At 39.9% G+C, this 17,546-nt stretch overlaps 2 protein-coding genes and 1 long non-coding RNA gene across 7 annotated transcripts in view; 2 read left to right on the top strand and 1 right to left on the bottom strand.

Annotated features, from left to right (window-relative positions):
• Positions 1–60: 60 nt before the first annotated feature.
• Positions 61–10,902, bottom strand: rs1a (retinoschisin 1a). Its single transcript, XM_006639117.3, has 6 exons — positions 10,499–10,902; positions 9,454–9,479; positions 9,231–9,336; positions 3,313–3,454; positions 2,512–2,707; positions 61–473 (listed from the first exon to the last, which is right to left on the bottom strand). Exons 1-6 carry the CDS (start codon positions 10,548–10,550, stop codon positions 321–323), a joined length of 675 nt encoding a protein of 224 aa, XP_006639180.1. The 5' UTR covers positions 10,551–10,902; the 3' UTR covers positions 61–320.
• A 2,778-nt stretch (positions 10,903–13,680) lies between these two features.
• On the top strand, positions 13,681–14,416 carry LOC107079450 (uncharacterized). The gene is made up of 3 exons (XR_011181654.1): positions 13,681–13,773; positions 13,955–14,061; positions 14,164–14,416. It is a non-coding gene; the product is annotated as an uncharacterized lncRNA (long non-coding RNA).
• A 2,732-nt stretch (positions 14,417–17,148) lies between these two features.
• The window catches only part of ppef1 (protein phosphatase, EF-hand calcium binding domain 1), a 28,933-nt gene continuing 28,535 nt past the window's right edge, over positions 17,149–17,546 (top strand). For all 5 annotated transcript variants that reach the window (XM_006639116.3, XM_015363990.2, XM_015363989.2 and 2 more), the window contains exon 1: positions 17,149–17,485. The gene's annotated coding sequence lies outside the window, so the exon portion shown is untranslated. The remainder of the gene's footprint in view (positions 17,486–17,546) is intronic.

The following is a 17,546-nucleotide window of genomic DNA, read 5'->3' as shown; positions in this document are numbered from 1 at the left end:
AGTGGAAAACTGATTGTTTTGGTACAATAGATCTGCATTGAGTCTTTATTTTAGTTTACGTTTGTTTTTTTTTCTTGAAAACAGAATACAGTACATGCCTGCTGCTTATCGGATGAATGTCATTGACAAATTCAGATGAGCTTTTTGTTGCTGGTATGTGTGCGCAGTGGAAGAATGTCATGCTCCTCCCCAAATATTTTAATTGTGAAACTGATAAGGGCGGCTTCTTTTCTGAGGTTTTATGGTAGCTGTAAGTTTTGTTCCTCTGCGGCGAATGAGGGCTCACTGAGCACTAGCTACAGCCCGCCTGTGCTGGTGTCTCAGGCACACTTGTTCATGCACAGGAGCAGCTCCATCCTGACGGCGATGCGTGTGTGCCAGCCCAGGGGGAGCAGGCGGATGTATCGAGCCACGATGGGCGGGCGCAGGAGGTTCTGTACTGAAGAGGACCTGTCCGAGTTCCCATAGAACACCTGAGGGGACAAAGCAGGCCTCTGTGATCATGTGGTCTGCACTCCCCTCTGGAAAAGATCTCACAGGATTGTCGCAGTGAGGGGGAGGGTGTTAATCCTGTGAATACCTTTCTGTTTAATAGTACCAGTGGTGTTAATCCTGTGAATACCTTTCTGTTTAATAGTACCAGTGGTGTTAATCCTGTGAATACCTTTCTGTTTAATAGTACCAGTGGTGTTAATCCTGTGAATACCTTTCTGTTTAATAGTACCAGTGGTGTTAATCCTGTGAATACCTTTCTGTTTAATCGTACCAGTGGTGTTAATCCTGTGAATACCTTTCTGTTTAATCGTACCAGTGGTGTTAATCCTGTGAATACCTTTCTGTTTAATGGTACCAGTGGTGTTAATCCTGTGAATACCTTTCTGTTTAATGGTACCAGTGGTGTTAATCCAATGAATAACTTTCTGTTTAACAGTACCAGTGGTATTAATCCAATGAATAACTTTCTGTTAAATACTACCACTGGTGTTAATCCTGTGAATAACTTTCTATCTAATGGTGGTGTAAATACCAGTACCAGTTTTGAGTTTTCAGGGGATTTGGAATGTAATCATTGCAAGTGTTCAAGAGATACTGAGATAAGGTTAAGGTCATAGTTAAGCTTTTTTCTTTTTTTTTCAATTCAGTTCTAGCCCTTATTATGCCCTCTGGGAAATCTGTTTTACAGCAGGGTCCAACGCAACAGTACAACAAAAAGAGACAACATCACCAACACAGAATACAGTACAACACTGTTTCAGGAGGTAGAATAAAGGAGTTACTTTACAGCATTTGATAGTGAGACTGCAAAGAGGATGAAAGATTTCCTGAGTCTGTTACTGTTCCACTTGGGGACACAGAGGCACCCCCCTGATGGAAGTAGGGTATATTCACAATGGAGGGGATCAGACACACAATGTTCTTGGCCTTGTTTATTACCACCCTCTGTTTGTAGAAGGTTGATCTAATTTGCCCCAATGATTTTTCTGCTCATCTTCACTGATTTTCGCAGCTTGTTGCATTTAATGATGTTGCCATCCCACCAAGTAAGTAGAAAAGTGTTCAAATACTCCTGTCTACTTCAAAGTAATCACGTTTCATGAGAAGAAAGTCTCTGTTGGCCTTTTCTTTGCAATAAGCTCAATGTTGGGAACGATTTGGGGTATGGTTTAGAAGTAGGGTTAATGAAAGTGTTGGATTAAAATTAGGACGAGTGCTATGATTAAAACAAGTCTAACCAAGGAATAATGGTAGAGACTATATGACATGCTTTTGCAGTTAAGGCAGGGCCCGACTTTAAGCAAGGACAAGACAGTAGTGACTATGACTACTGTCAGTTTTCTAACCAGTGTGGTGGGGTTTTTGTTAACTGCATGATGAAAGTTAAAATTATGAATTAATTGAAATATATAGCTATATATACTGGTAATATTAAAGTACTGTGATTTGTAGTAATTCAAAGTCATCTGTTTGATAGAATTTAAGATGTCCAGTCCATTTTAGATTTTGTATTTCCATTTTTTAAGGAAAAAAGCAAATAGAATTCAATTTTTAGGATGTGTCTTAGAATTAGGTTAGGGGCTCAAGGGACAAGGTTAGAACTAGAGTAGGAAACAGATGAAGATGGGATTATGAGTAGTGGTGGTGCACAAGCTGAAGGTAGGGTTTGATTGAATGATATAGGTTAGGATGGGAGTTGTGGTTAGGGTAAGAATTAAGAGTTGTTAATAGGGTCTGACTTAGAATTAGGACTTGAGCTACAGTTACACTTAGGGTTGGGCTTGTACATAGTGTCAATGTTAGTGTTGGCGCTAAGTTAAGGGTAGAGGTCTAAAATTAGAATTAGGGTTTATACTATGATCAGGGCGAGATGCGTAACATTATGTTCAGGATTATGGACAAGGTAATAAAAGGATAAAGGGAATTGGTGGTTTCAGCTATACCGGCTCCTGTGGTGTCTTAAATCTTCTTGCTGTGCTATGCACAGACGTCCTTGGGATGTCCTCTGACACTCACCCTGTTGTTTCCAGTCTGGTCCTTGTAGTAGACCCAGTTCAGGCTCTCAATAGAGCGGAACTGGACGCTGTATTTGGTCATCCATTCATCAGCATCGCACCGCCCCTGGGTCAGGATGCCAGAGACCACTTTCACTTCCTTCAGATCAATCTGAAGCCACTGGCTGGTGTCCTGGAATTTGGAGAGCCAAGCACACCTGTAAGGAACACCCAGGACATCTGTCAGTGTGCAGGCTTAAACCACAGTATATCAGACACCGACATGCAGCACAGGAGTAAATACTCTATCCAACCCTCTGTTTGCAAAAGGTGTAGAACTTTTTGTCTGTGTAGTGAAAATCACAGCCTGTCGTAGTTAACACCATGCTTAGTAAATTAATATCCATATAAAAAGCTATAATAGGCTATGACTTGTTATTCACAAGCCTATACATCCTTTTGGTTTTTAACATAATTACTTTTATAGATGTTTTGGGTTTCACTCATATTCAAAAATCCCTTTTCAAACCTCCCCTCCCTTGAACATTCAGTGGTAAGGAAGGAAATGAGCCATGGTTCCATATTATCTGCAGTGCACACCATATCACCTAAAAATGTGTTTAGGCATGCTTTCAAAATCACATGGCATAATTCTGTAGTGTTATTTCATCTTTAATAATTTAGTAAAAAAATCAATACATGGGAGACCTTGGCTTTTGAAGTAACAGAGGTTATTGGTTATCAGTTTAGAGGTTGGGGAAACCAGGGCTAAACAGTAAATTGTATATTGAAGGCAATGAGAAGTGTGTGTGTCCTGACTCACCCGAAGCCCTGGCTGTTGAGTCTTGCTTTGCTAGAGGTCCAGGAGGAGTACCAGCCTGTGTACTGGTCCTCATTGGAGCAGCTGATCTGCTCTGGGGCCACAGACCCAGACTCAAAACCCAGCGGCCAATGATAAGGGCACTCTGGAGAGAAGACATCACCAGTCAAGTCTGTCAGTTGATCTAAATCAAGCTGGTTTCACGGAGCCTCTCGTAAATAACCTGGAGACTGAATCTCACAACATTCTTAGCACTTGCTGCATGTCTAAGCAGGAATTTTTATGTTGATTTTTGCATGAACACAATGGCTAACTTGTACTGTGCTATTTTTAAATGAGCATATATACCAATATTAGTGAAATGTTCACATTTTTTTTAATTTCAGAGATTTTAGATTCCTTTTGGATTATTAAATTATCTGGAGATGAAAGTCTCCTTCAGGTTTGTAGGAGGAAACACATCATCAGTGGTAACTCCTTCATAACAGATACTAATGCTTTAATGCTTGTGTTCAACATTTGGTCCTTTGTTAGGAAACACATCAACATGAGAACAGATACAAAGGAGAGGATGTTCTTTGGCCCACCTACATCAGCCGTGCTGACAGTAGCTAACTGATCTGGGGATCTAATTAACTTTTCACTCCAATTACTCAATATAAAGAAATTGGACAATTTTGGAGACCTTAAGCATTAAACTAAATACTGTGTGGTGGGACTTCACACCTTGAGTGGCTTGATATCATAACGCATACGGCTGACATTACAGGTAGTGCGAGCCGGCTTCCCAGCGCGGTGATGTCACCGCCCTTCCCTGTGAATAGCAGGGACCACAGCTGGCGGGCTGACAGGAGATCTCCCTTTAGCTCAGCTGGCTGGGTCCCTGATGAGTGATGCCGGAGGCCCGGGTTCAAGTCCCCAGTGGTGGGGGGACCGACCTGAGGCGGCAGCGGTGAGGGTGCATACCCTTTTGAACCTGAGAGCGCTACAATATGCTCCCATGAATCCAATCTTTCCTGAACATCTGGGACAGTGGAGTACACTAATTTGTAAAATTCCACACATGGCAGAGGTATAAAATTGAACAAATCATCCATTTTCTAGCCACTTCTTCCAATTCATGGTTGCAGGGGAGCCAAAGCCCATCCCTGTGAGCAAGAAGTCAGGCAGACACACTTACACCTAAAGCCAGTTTTCCCAGAAGACAGTTAACCTAAAAGTATGTTTTTGGACTATGGGAGGAAACCCATGCAAACACGAGAGAAAATACAAACTCCAAATAGCATCCCAGGTCTGGAATTGAACCCAGGGCCCCACTGTGCCACACTGACCAAACCATACTTCACATATTTCCATTTTATATTACTTGGATACATAGTCAATAATATGTAGCATTTTCATACATGGTATGGTAATTTGTACATCATTTACATGCCAACAGATGGGTAGTTACCAATGAGAGGTGAGAGGTGGTCTGCTGATGTTCTCTATGTCAGTGTCAGCCAGGCGACAGGGTAGTAGTATTTTCTATGCCACCGAGACACCTACATTCTAAGGATAAGCATTCATTTAATTAAAATAAATTAATTTTATTGTGTCAGAGCTGGAAAGGCAGGTTTGGAGTTGCCATACCCTGATACAAAGTAACACTTCCTTTTCTATCAGCATCTTCTATCTGTTTAAATAATCTGTAGCCACAGTTTTCCAACTTAAGCTCTCTTTTCTATGCAGCAGTGAAAGGCACAACTACACTTTCCACCACAAAGGCGACTTTGTTATGTCAGGAAAATTAATAAGAAAATGCTGACAGAAACCTGAGGAAAGACAGCATAAATTAACACCAGTGTGCAGTCATTAATACTGCCCTGAAACCTGTGAACATGCTACGAGAATCAACACAGTGGTGATAGTCATTACTGCTGACCAGTGATGAAAGACAATCTGAAATGTTCATTTCTGGCAGTGCCTGCCAGAACCAAATTCGTTTGCCTCTGAAGCTCACAATCTCACCATAGTCAGTGTTCACAGCCTTTGCATGCAACCCAGCGCTCATAAGCTATTCTCCTAATTCTCTCTCCATGCAATATCTATAAACAGCCATTTCGGTTTAATGAGGACAGATGGCCATATGTTAATGTTAAGCTCCATCCCACTGTCTGTCCCTCCACACTCACAGTGCCATGTGTTGACTAGGTGCTGCTCTCTCCGCCTGTGTGTGTCTCCAGTCGCCTGTGAGTCAGAACACTCTGAGGTCGCACCCCATACCTGCCCTGCCGGCTCACATCAGTGCGCCAGAGCAGAACGGTGAAAGATGAATCGCAGCCCTCGTGTGTTTTCGCGTGCACAGCAACGCCGTCTTTTTGAAATTCGGTGAAGGGCAGACCCTATTTTAGTCACAGTAATCTTCACATCACTCTGCAGTAATGGGATTAACTGGTACATTCTGACTCTGTCTCTCTAGCTGTGTCTCCTTCTTTTCCTTGTTTTCTCACTCTCCACTTTCTCTCTTTCTCATTGAGAACTTCACAGATTTGTTGACCATGAACAATTACCGTGTTTTAAATCGCTTTTTTTATGGATTTGCTACATTTCTATCAATACAGTAAATCAAACTCACTTTAAATCAGGATCATTGTTATCTTAGCATAAATCAAAAATAACATTTGGAATGGACATGAACTGTATCATTTTATGTGATGCAAAATCCATAAACAGATGAAGAAAGAAATTTAAAACAGCCTTCTTTCTGTGACATGTTCAATACTTTAAAAAACGAGTTAAAGTTTAAGATAACTGCCCGTGCAGTCCTGCTCAAAACAGCTTTGCATGTCATTCAATGAGAAAGTACTTTTCTTTCCTTACTGAAAACAGTGGCTTCATCCATCTAACCAGTTCACTAGCCCCAGCTTTGTTTATCTTTCCCAAACTCTCCTTTACAAATTCTGTGATACCCTTTCACTTCATCTGTGAGCTCCTCAAACCACAACTGATATTTTATAATAATACATTTTATTTTATGTAGTGCCTCTAAAAGTAGCCTCTCAAAGCACTGTACTGTAATTATGTTTATCAAAATGTTAATATTGAACCGAAATATCTCATTTTCTTCAGTTTTGTTTTCTTTTCCAATTGCTGTTTTTTGTGTGAACCCTCCAAAAACAAGGTACCCATTTAAGGTTTAAGATTTAAGAATAAGGTTGATTATCTTGCTGTTTCATTAAATACTTTTCTGTAGTCCTACTATCCTGTATTAACTACTAACAAAAGAAGGAATATGAAAACATTCTAAAATGAACACAATAGTCCGAGTGAGCATTCATTTTCACAATGCAGAATCACCGCATATAATTTCATATAATTTCAATGTGCAAACATTTTATGAAGTGATAAATACCATAAGAGTGCAGTGACAGGCCTTTCAGCACCATTATTGCTTAGGGAAAAAAAATCTAAATCAAATCTGCTTTTTAAAAAATATGCATGAATAAAAATCACAAAAACAATACAAACCATTTCAAGGAAACACAAAATTAATCAATGTAATGAATGTATCATTCTGATTTTATCAGTGAATGAAAAGGTCAAAACTGCCTGCTACCTGCTACTTTTTCTAATTGAAAGTTAAAACATCAATTTCATGAGGGCACAACAACAAATACCCTTATTACTTTCACATGGGAGGAAGAGGGAGATGCCAGACAGGTGATTTTTCCTGACACAGCACTCTGTCATTTCAAGACAGATCCTACTATCCTGTTAAAAATCTCTCCCAACAGACACCTTGCAATTCATTTTTCATAAACACATCTGTCAGAGTCATTTCAGAGCAGTGATACAGAGGAAACCGAGTGGGGACTGTCTGTCTATTACTTTAAACAGCAAAGGGGTTGCATTTACTCTCTAGTTCCCTCACTTGAGATAACAAAATGAAAAATAGATAATAAATTACAGTGAAGGAATTATCGGGATAGCATGGGTTCAGCAGGCAATCTAACATCGCTCATAGGCTTCAGATAAAAACCATTCTAACTATATAATTGAAGGATTAAAAATGGCAATACATATACTGATGGACAAATTAAAAACAATAATGAGGCACAAAGGACTTACTCAAATATTTTAAGCATAGATAGTAAACACAGCAGCACAGTGTTGCAGTTGTTAGCACTGCTGTCATGATGGGCAGTAATATAGTAATGATGTCCTGGGCTCAGTTCTGGAGCTGGGGTGCTATCTGCATGGAGTTTGTTTGTTCCCCCTATTTTCACGTGAGTTTTCTCTGGGTGCTCCAGTTTCCTCCCACAGTCCAAAAACACACACTAATTGGCAGTTTAATCGACTTCTGGGAAAACTGGAGTGAGTGTGTGCATTTGTGTCTCTGTGTGCCCTGCAGGGCACCGGCATCCCATCCAGGATGTACACTGCTTTGCACCTGTTGTTTGCCGGGATAGACTCTGGTTCCCCTGTGGTCCTGTACTGGACAAAAGGGTTAGAAAGTCGATGGATGGAAATCAAACGAAAGAAAATATGAACAAAATACCCATTGAAGAATTAAGATATGCCATCTTCTGAGAGAATTGAGGCATAGACCTGATCAGCCTGTTAACAGAATAGTTCTGCCAATCTTTCTCTGCAGCCACATCCAGTTGGTGAAGGTACTGTAGGTATCTCTTGTTGATTGGCAAGTTCATTTCACAGATGTTCTATTAGGCTCAGGAGCTCATGAAATGATGGCCAAAACAAGACTTTGAGATTGTTCTATTGAAGTTATACCATTGTTATCCCAGTGCTGGAAAACTGACAGATGTTCTTGGCTTTCAAGAATATCTGGCACGGGGACTTTGTCCATGTGTTGTAGAGCAGGAAGATTCCCATTGATTGGTTTAAACAATGCAACAGGGCAAACGAGCATGCAGTTCGATAAGACATCTCCACAAGCCAAGTCTTATTTCAGATCTGACAAGGGCAAAATGACACCAATGAGCGAAACACTTCACATCTTTCTCGCTGCCACCTCAGATGTTCCGTGATCCCCAAAAGATGGTACTTTCATCTCTCAGTTGCATCATGTTACCCCTGAATGGCCTCTGAGCCTGCAGATCAATTTCATTGACCCGTCACAGTCATTCTACTAAGCACAGGCTATTTTGTCCTAGAATAGCAGCCAGTGCAGTCTTCAATTGATTGTGCAGATGGAGGCAGCAGGCCCGGGCTGGTGTGATGACCCCACGTCTTCCATGATGCACTCTGTCCCTTACACATTTAATTTCCTGGTGCCTATGAACTCTTCTGCTGATTGTTGAACCTGAACATCTCATTCTCATTCAGAGCTTCTCTCAGAGACACATCAACCTCAGTACAGACAGAAACCTTCATTACTCAAGCAGAGCACGGCCATTTCTTTACACTGTTCTTGGATTCATTAAAATATTGTCCTTATTAAATGTCTGTTTATACAGATTCTTAATCAACTCATTTTGTAAGTTTTAATCCAAGTTAAATCCCGAGCACTGAGCATCTGTTTTTTTTATTAAATCACAGGACGTGAGCTTAGTATCTTGTTATCTCAAGGGAGAATACTACTGACACATTCATTAATACCTATTCACACCCCATTTAAAGTGTAAATAGAATTATCTGTGTTCACAATGAGCTACTGATGTAAAATGTAGACTACTGCAACTTCAGTATGAGTCAGTATATGGACAATAAGAAGAGGATGTACATCCACACATGAAATCATTTCAAATTGGAACAGATTAAACAGATGTGTGCTGTGCCTTGCAAACATGAAACAGCTGCTTCCACAACATACAGTGACAAAAACGCACTACCCAAGTAAGTGCTTCCTCTGACAGTGGGCCACAGACTGGTCTGCTGCTCTAAGCAGTGCAATACAGTGACTGTTAACGAGCCTTCACCTGGCATGCATTCCTGGATGTTCTTCTTGCTGGGCCACAGAGAGTTGGACTCGCCCTCACAGTCACACTTACAGGCCTTCCCCATCCACGGGTCTGTCCTCTCCTCCTGTAACACAAACAGGGCAGCACGGGGGATTTTTTTTCATTCAAAGCTTGATTTTAATTTTAATAGCAACATTTTCCCAGGTGCAGAGATGAGTGAGATCATATGGATTATACATACCTCCTCAGTAGAAGCTCTTACTAGGGCTGTTCCAGCAGGGGAACACATGTTGCAGAGAGAGGGAAACAAATCAGTGTTAGAAGAGCCACCGACAATATATTCTGATAGAGCCACTGAATGATAAAACACAATGCATTAAATTATGAAATAACAATGCATTCAATAATTAAGTAACTCACAACTGATACAGACATGCTGTAACAAATGTATGCAAAGATTGTATGAGAACACCTCAAACATGTTAGGTATGTTTTTTTCTGTTTCCACTAGTTTCTCATTAGCATTTTGAAAACAGGTTTACAGGCACAAGTTGTGTTCAGCATCTACAGAAAAGCTATTTTTGTCAGAATGTGTCATCCTATGAACATGCACTATACAGTATATCCATCCAGTTTCTGAGCCCTTTATCCAACTTAGGGCCACAGGAGAGCCAGAGCCTATCCCAGCAAGCAATAGGCACAAAGCAGGACACACTTTGAATGGGACACCAGTCTATCATAGGATAAACACAGATACAAACACAGACACACACACACAACAGGACCATTTGTCCCAGAAGCCAATTAACCAACAGTACCAGCATGTCTTTTGACTGAGGCAGGAGAGCAGAGCACCTGGGGGACACCCACATGAATACAGGAAGAACTACAACTCCACACAGATAGCACCCCAGGAAATGAACCCAGCACTCCAGCACTGCAAGACAGTAATGCTAACTACTGCACAACCATGCCACCCACAGAGTATACACTGTACATTCTTTAAACATATAATGATATGAAGGATGCTAATATTGAAGTTCTGTTTTCTCCATGCTGATAGCACACTGATGCTGATACACAGATGGGTTACAAACGTGCAAGAGGGATAGAGTGAACCTAAACCTCATTCGGAACACCTGTCCTGCAGCAACTAGACAAAATGTCCGGACACCATATTACTGTGCATCTCTGCACCAGAGGAGGTTCTGTGCAATGAAAAATAAGTATACTTTAAATGCCTGAATCCCCCACTCTTGTAATAAAGTAAGCACACAGGGACATACCTTCAGACAAGAAGAGGATGGACAATAGAATATTCCCAAATTTGATCTCCATCTTCCTTTTACCTTGGATGCAGAGTAAACTGCAGCCTTTGTCAAATGGACTGGATTATCTTAATCCACAGAGCACTAATGGCCTTCTCTAATGCTCTTTATCTCATTGCAAAGCCCCTCCCACATCTGTGGAGGGTCTGCTTTTCTAATGCGATACCAAGAGCCTTCTACTCCACTACAAATATTAAACCATTCCCTCAAATCCCACCTTTGTACAGTTACTACTGCACTCAACTGAGTATATGTTCAAATTCTAATGGGTCACCGTTAGCTGTCTCTGCAAAGGCCAACCATTAAGGATAAGGAACAGGATAATGTTTTAAATGAAGTGTCGGAGTATTTTTTTCTTAATGTGCAATTATAGACTTACTGGCAGATTCTTTAAAACACTAAGTGGGATTTCACTCAAGCTTCTGTCATCTGCGTTTAGACCCACAAAATCCCTTGTGGGGAAACATCCACACCACACCAAGACGAAAAGGACAAGAAAATGAATTGCTCAGTGAAACCACCTAAACCGTGCATTTTGATGCATAATATGGGAGGTGACAGCAGCAAACAACTCTGAAACAACCTCTGACAGGAGCCTGTTTGTGTTTATTTTTAACATCATGATTATTTAGCTGACAGCTGATGACTGTTCGCTGTTGAGTCCAGAGCACAGGGTTGTCAAGGGCTGAAACTCGAGACCCACAGTTCAGGGTTTAACCACTCACGTTACATAAGAAAAAGTAATATCTGAGAAAACAACATAACCTGATCTGTAGCAAATAAATTAAAATTCCATCAAATCTTAACTTGCATGTGAGAAGACAAGTGTGCATGAATGTTACAGGACTCCTCCAAAGGTAATGTCTGCTTTAATGCAGAACAGCAAAGAGGAAGCAATCTGTACCTCTGAGATTAAACACTGTTTAGTCTGTCACACAGTCAGCTAGCAGTGTGTGCAAGAACTAAAGAAAACACTGTAACACATGGTGTTGTTTAGTGTGTTAGTCCCACACATAGGACTTTAAATACAGTACCACGTACAGTATGTTAACTCACTGTACTGTATAATGTGGGCAACAATCTGTTATATGAATTTCTCAACATCTTTCAGAGTTATTCAAACAAAGGCTGATTAGGCCATTGATTTTTCATTAGAATTTTTATTTTAAATCATTTTTAGCTTCTTTTTTGTGGGTGAATCTATTTTGAATCCTTTTTAATACAACACTTATATTCTTTAATGAGCAACCCACCCAGAAACAATGATAACAGAGACCAATCCCTACGCAGTAATTAAGTGAACAATTCATTCAAAAAATTCATGACAGTTGTTTCAGCTGTCCCCCAGGACCAGGAGTGAATATAAATTCTTTAAAGCAACAGCAGCTGAAATACTGAGAAAAAATTGTCATTAAAGCAATCCAACCATGGCAGAAATAACTGGTTTATATTAGTTTTAAAAAGAGATTAAATGAAAATCTCCAGTCATTTTGGTAGCCCAGGACCAGACCTGAAGAGCGCTGCTATAGAAACTAATTATTCAAAGTTTGCCTATAAAATGTGGTTTTCAGGATCAGGACTGCAGTTACCTGAAATAGAGTATTCCATTTGACCAAATCAGGTATTTCAAAGTTCAGGGGAGAGAATCTGATGAGTTTTGCCCTTCTGGGAGTGACACAGAGGAATACTATCATATAGCAGTGGGTCTGAACCCTGATCCTAGAGAACCCCTGAGTCTTCTGGTTTCCAGTCAAACAGATTTTGTAATTACTGAGGCCAATTTATCCTAGTAATTGAGCTCCTTACATGGTTAGACCCATTTCTGTCTTCAATTTCTAGTGTCACAATACTCTGCTCCACATTTGCTGTTGAAAGAAATACCAAAGAGAACTCCAAATGATCAAATTGCTTGTCTTACATCTGTCTAAATAGCTCTGAGTAGGTAACCAATTAAATATGTCCTAACACAGATGGGAATTACACTGTCACACACTCCCACAAAATAGTGACTGCAATTTTCAGACGTTCAGTTACATTGCACATGTACCTGAATGAGGATGAAACTCAGAAGCTTGTTCAAAGATGACAGTTATTGCTATAACACCATCCAAATCCTCAATCACAGAACAAAAAAAAACATCTTAGTAATCATCTAAAGATTAGTCTAATTAAGAGTTCAATTGAAACAAAAAACAGTAGACACAGGGCTCTATAAGACCCAGGGTTGATAACGACTGTTTCAAACGCTTGGAACATCTTAAAATATTGTTCAGTTAGGACTAAATTGTAAGTTAATTGAAATGAAGTTAATTCTAGGCCCTGGGGGTTTAGTGAAGGTCAAGTGCTTTCTCAAAAGAATTTCTAAACTATGTAATTGCCAAAAATCTCCTGCTTAACTAGATGAAATATCTGCTATAAATAATAGAAATAGTCTATTCAAGTCTATTATTATAAATAGTCTATTAAACCCATTAGAACCCTACTATACTTGTAGGACTGAGGCTCACAATAGCCAGGATTCAGTCACATACTGGAATTTTATAAAGGTTTGGCCTTGGCCTGACCAGACGAGGTAGCCTACTCCTGGACCAATCGGTGACAAAGATGTGTTTAAATGTCAAGCCAGACTAAGGTTCCTTAAGTGCAACTTTCCCTTCACAGGCTTTTTAAAACTGTGTACACACATCATCTTAAACAGATGAACACCCATATTCCTGACGCAACCGATACAGCTTGCTAGAGTTAAAGAGATCCAGTCTGGGGACGAATGCTCTTCTTAGGTTTTTCCATACATAAGTAATTGCCTAATTATTTTAAGAACTGATGAGAGGCATGGTGTACTCACTCCCTAAATAATGCACAACGAGCCTAATTTAAATCACTAGACTCATATTTTTTCTTCAATAACCGCCAATTCCAACTTGCCAGGCATTATTTTAGGAAGAGTACATGAGGTGTAGGTAATATTATTAAATCTTATACCATAAACACATCTTAACCAATAATTAGTGCAACCATATATAAAGGAAGAGCTAGTCAATAGTGCAATACATAAATACAATTAGGAATGAACCTTAACAAGCATTAATTTTTGCAAATTGTTCTTTAATAGAAACACCTGAATTGTCATGACACACAGCTGAATTATAGATATATAAGCCATTTTCCCAGGACAGCATGATGTGCCTCATTTTCCTTTGTTTGAAGAAACATTCGTGGTTATAGAAGCTGTGGTAAGTCTTGCATTTTAAAAAGGTTTTTGAATGTTTTAAAGTGGTATTTGTAAATATCTAGAACTAAAGTTTTTACACCTGTTTGTAATCTTGTTTGCAGTTTTTTCCCCCTAAATGGCTAGTAGCACTACAGTGCCTTCTATTCCATGCTTTAAGACCTACTTATTAATTGGTGTTCTAGTTATCATGAAGACTTCTACCTTGAGGAAGAGGCCAACTAAACAACCTTGCACACCCAGGAGTAAGAAAGTAAACTATTCCACCTACATCTACAGATGCCTTAAAGAGGTTAGTTTATAACTACTGTATTGTAACGCATACGGCCGACAGGCACTGTGTAAGACCCGGCTTACCAGAGCGGTAACGTCACCGCCCTTCCCTCGTCTCTAGGCTGGTTCCATTGCCGTAAAACCTACATCCCGGGAGCTGTTCGAGGTCGTGGCTTCGGAAGCGGCACGCCTGTCTCTCTACAATAAGAGGAGAACCATCACCAGCCGAGAGATCCACGCCGCCATGAGGCTGTTGCACAAAGCCAAGCGCGCCGGGACCGTGGACGCGTAACCCAGTTTCTGTTTCCAGGGTTGTCTTCGTCTGTGATTATTTTAATGTGAATATTTGAAATAAAGTAACTTTTTAAAAAACGCTTTACAGTCTCCCGTCTTGCCTGGGTGGGGGTTTAATGCATGGTCTTCGGATAAGACGACATTGTACTATGGCGTTGCCGGTTTATGGAACTTGTGTGGCGTTTCAAAACCAACTTGATCATGTGTGGATACGTGCCTTAAAGGTGACGCAAGGACTCGAGCCTCTCGAATTAAATTCGAAAGCTTTGGCACGTTTAGGGGAAATAGTCGGTCCTTCTACTCCTGTACTTTTTTTTTCTTCCCCCGCCGGAGCTGCATTTTTAGCTTGTCTGTCGGGTTTAACGTCTCGATCAACAGCTGTCTATTTACCCGCTTCCACCGTTTAAAACTGTAGAGGGATCCTAGCTCATTTTACATTACACCCAATTGGGGAAATGCATCTCTCTTTTTCCCGCCCCCTCCACAGTGGAACGCTTTCCAGTTACGAAACTGGATAACTAAGAAATACTTGAATCGCTACATTTGCAATCGTGAGAAGTTACTGCAGCGGTGAAATCAGGTGTGGTGCTCTGAGAACTCAGCAGGTGGAGGCCTTGGTCCGCGAAACTCTAAGATGGGAACCGAAGAAGCGATATCTGCTAATGAGAGCAACGCAATTCATAATCCGTATTGGTAGCTTGGCAGTGTCTTTTTGGAGTTCAGACTTCAGGCTGTATATACTGTAAACGAAAACGTAATCCGTTTTTTTAACTTTATGCTGGTGCCTTGGAAATATGTGGTATTTAGTTTGTGCGAATAAAATTCCAGAGTGCAGCATTCCAGACCGGTGCTTGACTTCACTACTTAATTACTGTTGTTGAAAGTAACATTCAGTTGGGTTTTAGGATTTGCCGTTTTAGCGTGAAACATCGCTCAGGAGGTTATTTAAAGGAGAAAGTGCAAAACGATGTAATAGTCAAAGTTTGTTAGGAGATCCGCAGGGAAGGGCCTCTATAAAATTGTACTGCAGCGATGTCTCCTTTTTTCCTACAGTATCTGCGTCGACGGGTTCATAATGAGAAGCACAGGAGAAGCAGCTCCACGCTCACTCAGGGTTATTGCCCTTCTGGGGTAAAAGTACAGGGGCCGACCTAATCACGGAGAAAGATGAAATATTTAGATGAAGAGAGAAATGGAGAAAGAGGCGAATATTAGCACAAACAGGAGGGGAAACCTCCCCTCCCTTAAACGGAGCTTTTAAACGACTTCACTTAAGGTCCTCAATACAGCACAACATTCACGGGCCATGCAAATTAAAATGTAATCTTCTGAGCAAGATGTCACATACTGTATTCTAAAGCCTTTCTGCATCTAGCTTTGGTGTAAGCCCTAACCAAACCATAGAGCAGACATACTGTACAGTAATATTATTTATGTACCCTTTAAGTGAGTTAACACATTATTTTCGATTATTTGAAAGACTATTGACTAGTCAAAACAAAATAATTGTATCTGTATTACATAATCATCTTAATTTTCATTAAATTACAAATTACAATGCTTTTCAAAGCATTTCCATTTCATTTATGTATTTATGCTTTTATTTAATCAATATATTATCAAACTTTTTTTACAAATTTAGTAAAATCTTAGTTTTTAGAGGACTAATAATCATAATCAGAAAAGACACTTTATTTTTCATGCTTCATAAAAACTGCAGTTGTGACTCTTTGATATGTGTATGTACTGTACATCACAACCACACTTTTTCCATTTGTATAGAAGTGCAATGAAGTCTATGTTTCTGCATGTTTCACCTTAGGTTTGCAAAATACCATAAAACATACTTTCAATGCCATCAAGAATTGTATTAACTGACAAGAAAGGAATGTGGAAGATCTTTGACTCACCAAATTAATCTCCAGATTAAATTATATAATTGATCATGTAGTTTGCATGTCGAAGAACATACTGAAGTCAAAGTATACACAAAAGTGTTTATGTCCTAAGATAATCATATGAATGCATGGAATTACCCAAAAATAAAATATATTGACTGTTGCCTGTAGTGGATAATAAATTTTGTGGAAAATACAAGAGTAATGAAAAAACTAAGAGTATTCTTTTTACTCTTAAAGAGTCTAGATATACTGTAAATTGTATAGTCTCATAAAATATTTTTTTCCTTTTTCTGTCTATTAATCAATTCTCTTTCAAAACAAAAGGTGCCTACCTCGACGTTCCCATATTGTCTTCCAGTGATGTCCCCTTTATTGTAATCCAAATAATATATACACAACTTTTAATGTGAATATTTTTTATCCAAACCTGAATGGCGAAACTGAACAATTTTATGAATGAAAGAAGCTGTCAGCAAATACTTCAGAGATAAAGCAGGGGATGAGGGGGGTGAGGTAAGGGGATGCAAGACACTGTATAGGAGACATCTCTGTCAGCTACAGGTATCAATGTTCATCCTACAGTACATATCCAGCTATTAAAAATCAAATTCCTTTAACTGTAATAAGTCATTGGCCTACTATACCAATATGGTAATACTGTATGTTGTTTTCTACCTCAGAGCCACTGTAGTATCAGACCTTCAGCAGGCAATACAGAAGTTATTACAAGTGTCATAAAAGGGTAGGCATTTAATTATTGTCTAAATCAGTGTACTGTTAATATTTTACGTTTCTGTTTAATAAATTATAATGATAATCTTTTGTTGATGAGCACTGTGATGTTTACAAGTGATTGCAAAAACAACAAAAATAGCTCCTGGTCCTTATTTAAAGGAACCACGTGACGAAGAAATGACAGCGGATCCCAAACCTGAGTACTGTACAGTACATCACTTGCGGTGTAGTAGACAGAAGCTACAGTGTCTGTTGCAACATAAGCATCCTTTTCGGAGAGGATTCGCCTGTTGATGAAGACGCCAGCCCAGGTGCGTGGAGCGGCTGTACTGTTGTGTAACCTTGAAGAGAAGAAGCAATGCGGCCGATCTCTTTTGGAGCAGGAATGAATAATGCGCAGGATGGAAGCAGCTCGCTCTTCAGCGACTAGACACAGCCCTAACCTCTGCTTGGATCAGACACTCCCCCGACTCGGATGCGAATGTCTCCTGGAGCTGCTTCGCTAAATTGCAGGTGTGTGCACGCGTAGTTTGTTCATTTATTCGTTTTTTACTCTTTAAATAAATATGTTTGG

The sequence above is a fragment of the Lepisosteus oculatus genome, chromosome 15 (genome assembly GCF_040954835.1).
Source record: "Lepisosteus oculatus isolate fLepOcu1 chromosome 15, fLepOcu1.hap2, whole genome shotgun sequence".
Lineage (NCBI taxonomy): Eukaryota > Metazoa > Chordata > Actinopteri > Semionotiformes > Lepisosteidae > Lepisosteus > Lepisosteus oculatus.
This window is presented reverse-complemented; position numbering and strand designations above follow the sequence as displayed.

Coding starts and splice junctions, on each gene's coding strand:
- rs1a (XM_006639117.3), bottom strand. CDS start 10,550: ATGGAGATCAAATTTGGGAATATTCTATTGTCCATCCTCTTCTTGTCT. Junction 9,480..10,498: donor CATCCTCTTCTTGTCTGAAG/GTATGTCCCTGT, acceptor CTGCTGGAACAG/CCCTAGTAAGAGCTTCTACT. Junction 2,708..3,312: donor CTCAACAGCCAGGGCTTCGG/GTGAGTCAGGAC, acceptor TGTTCCTTACAG/GTGTGCTTGGCTCTCCAAAT.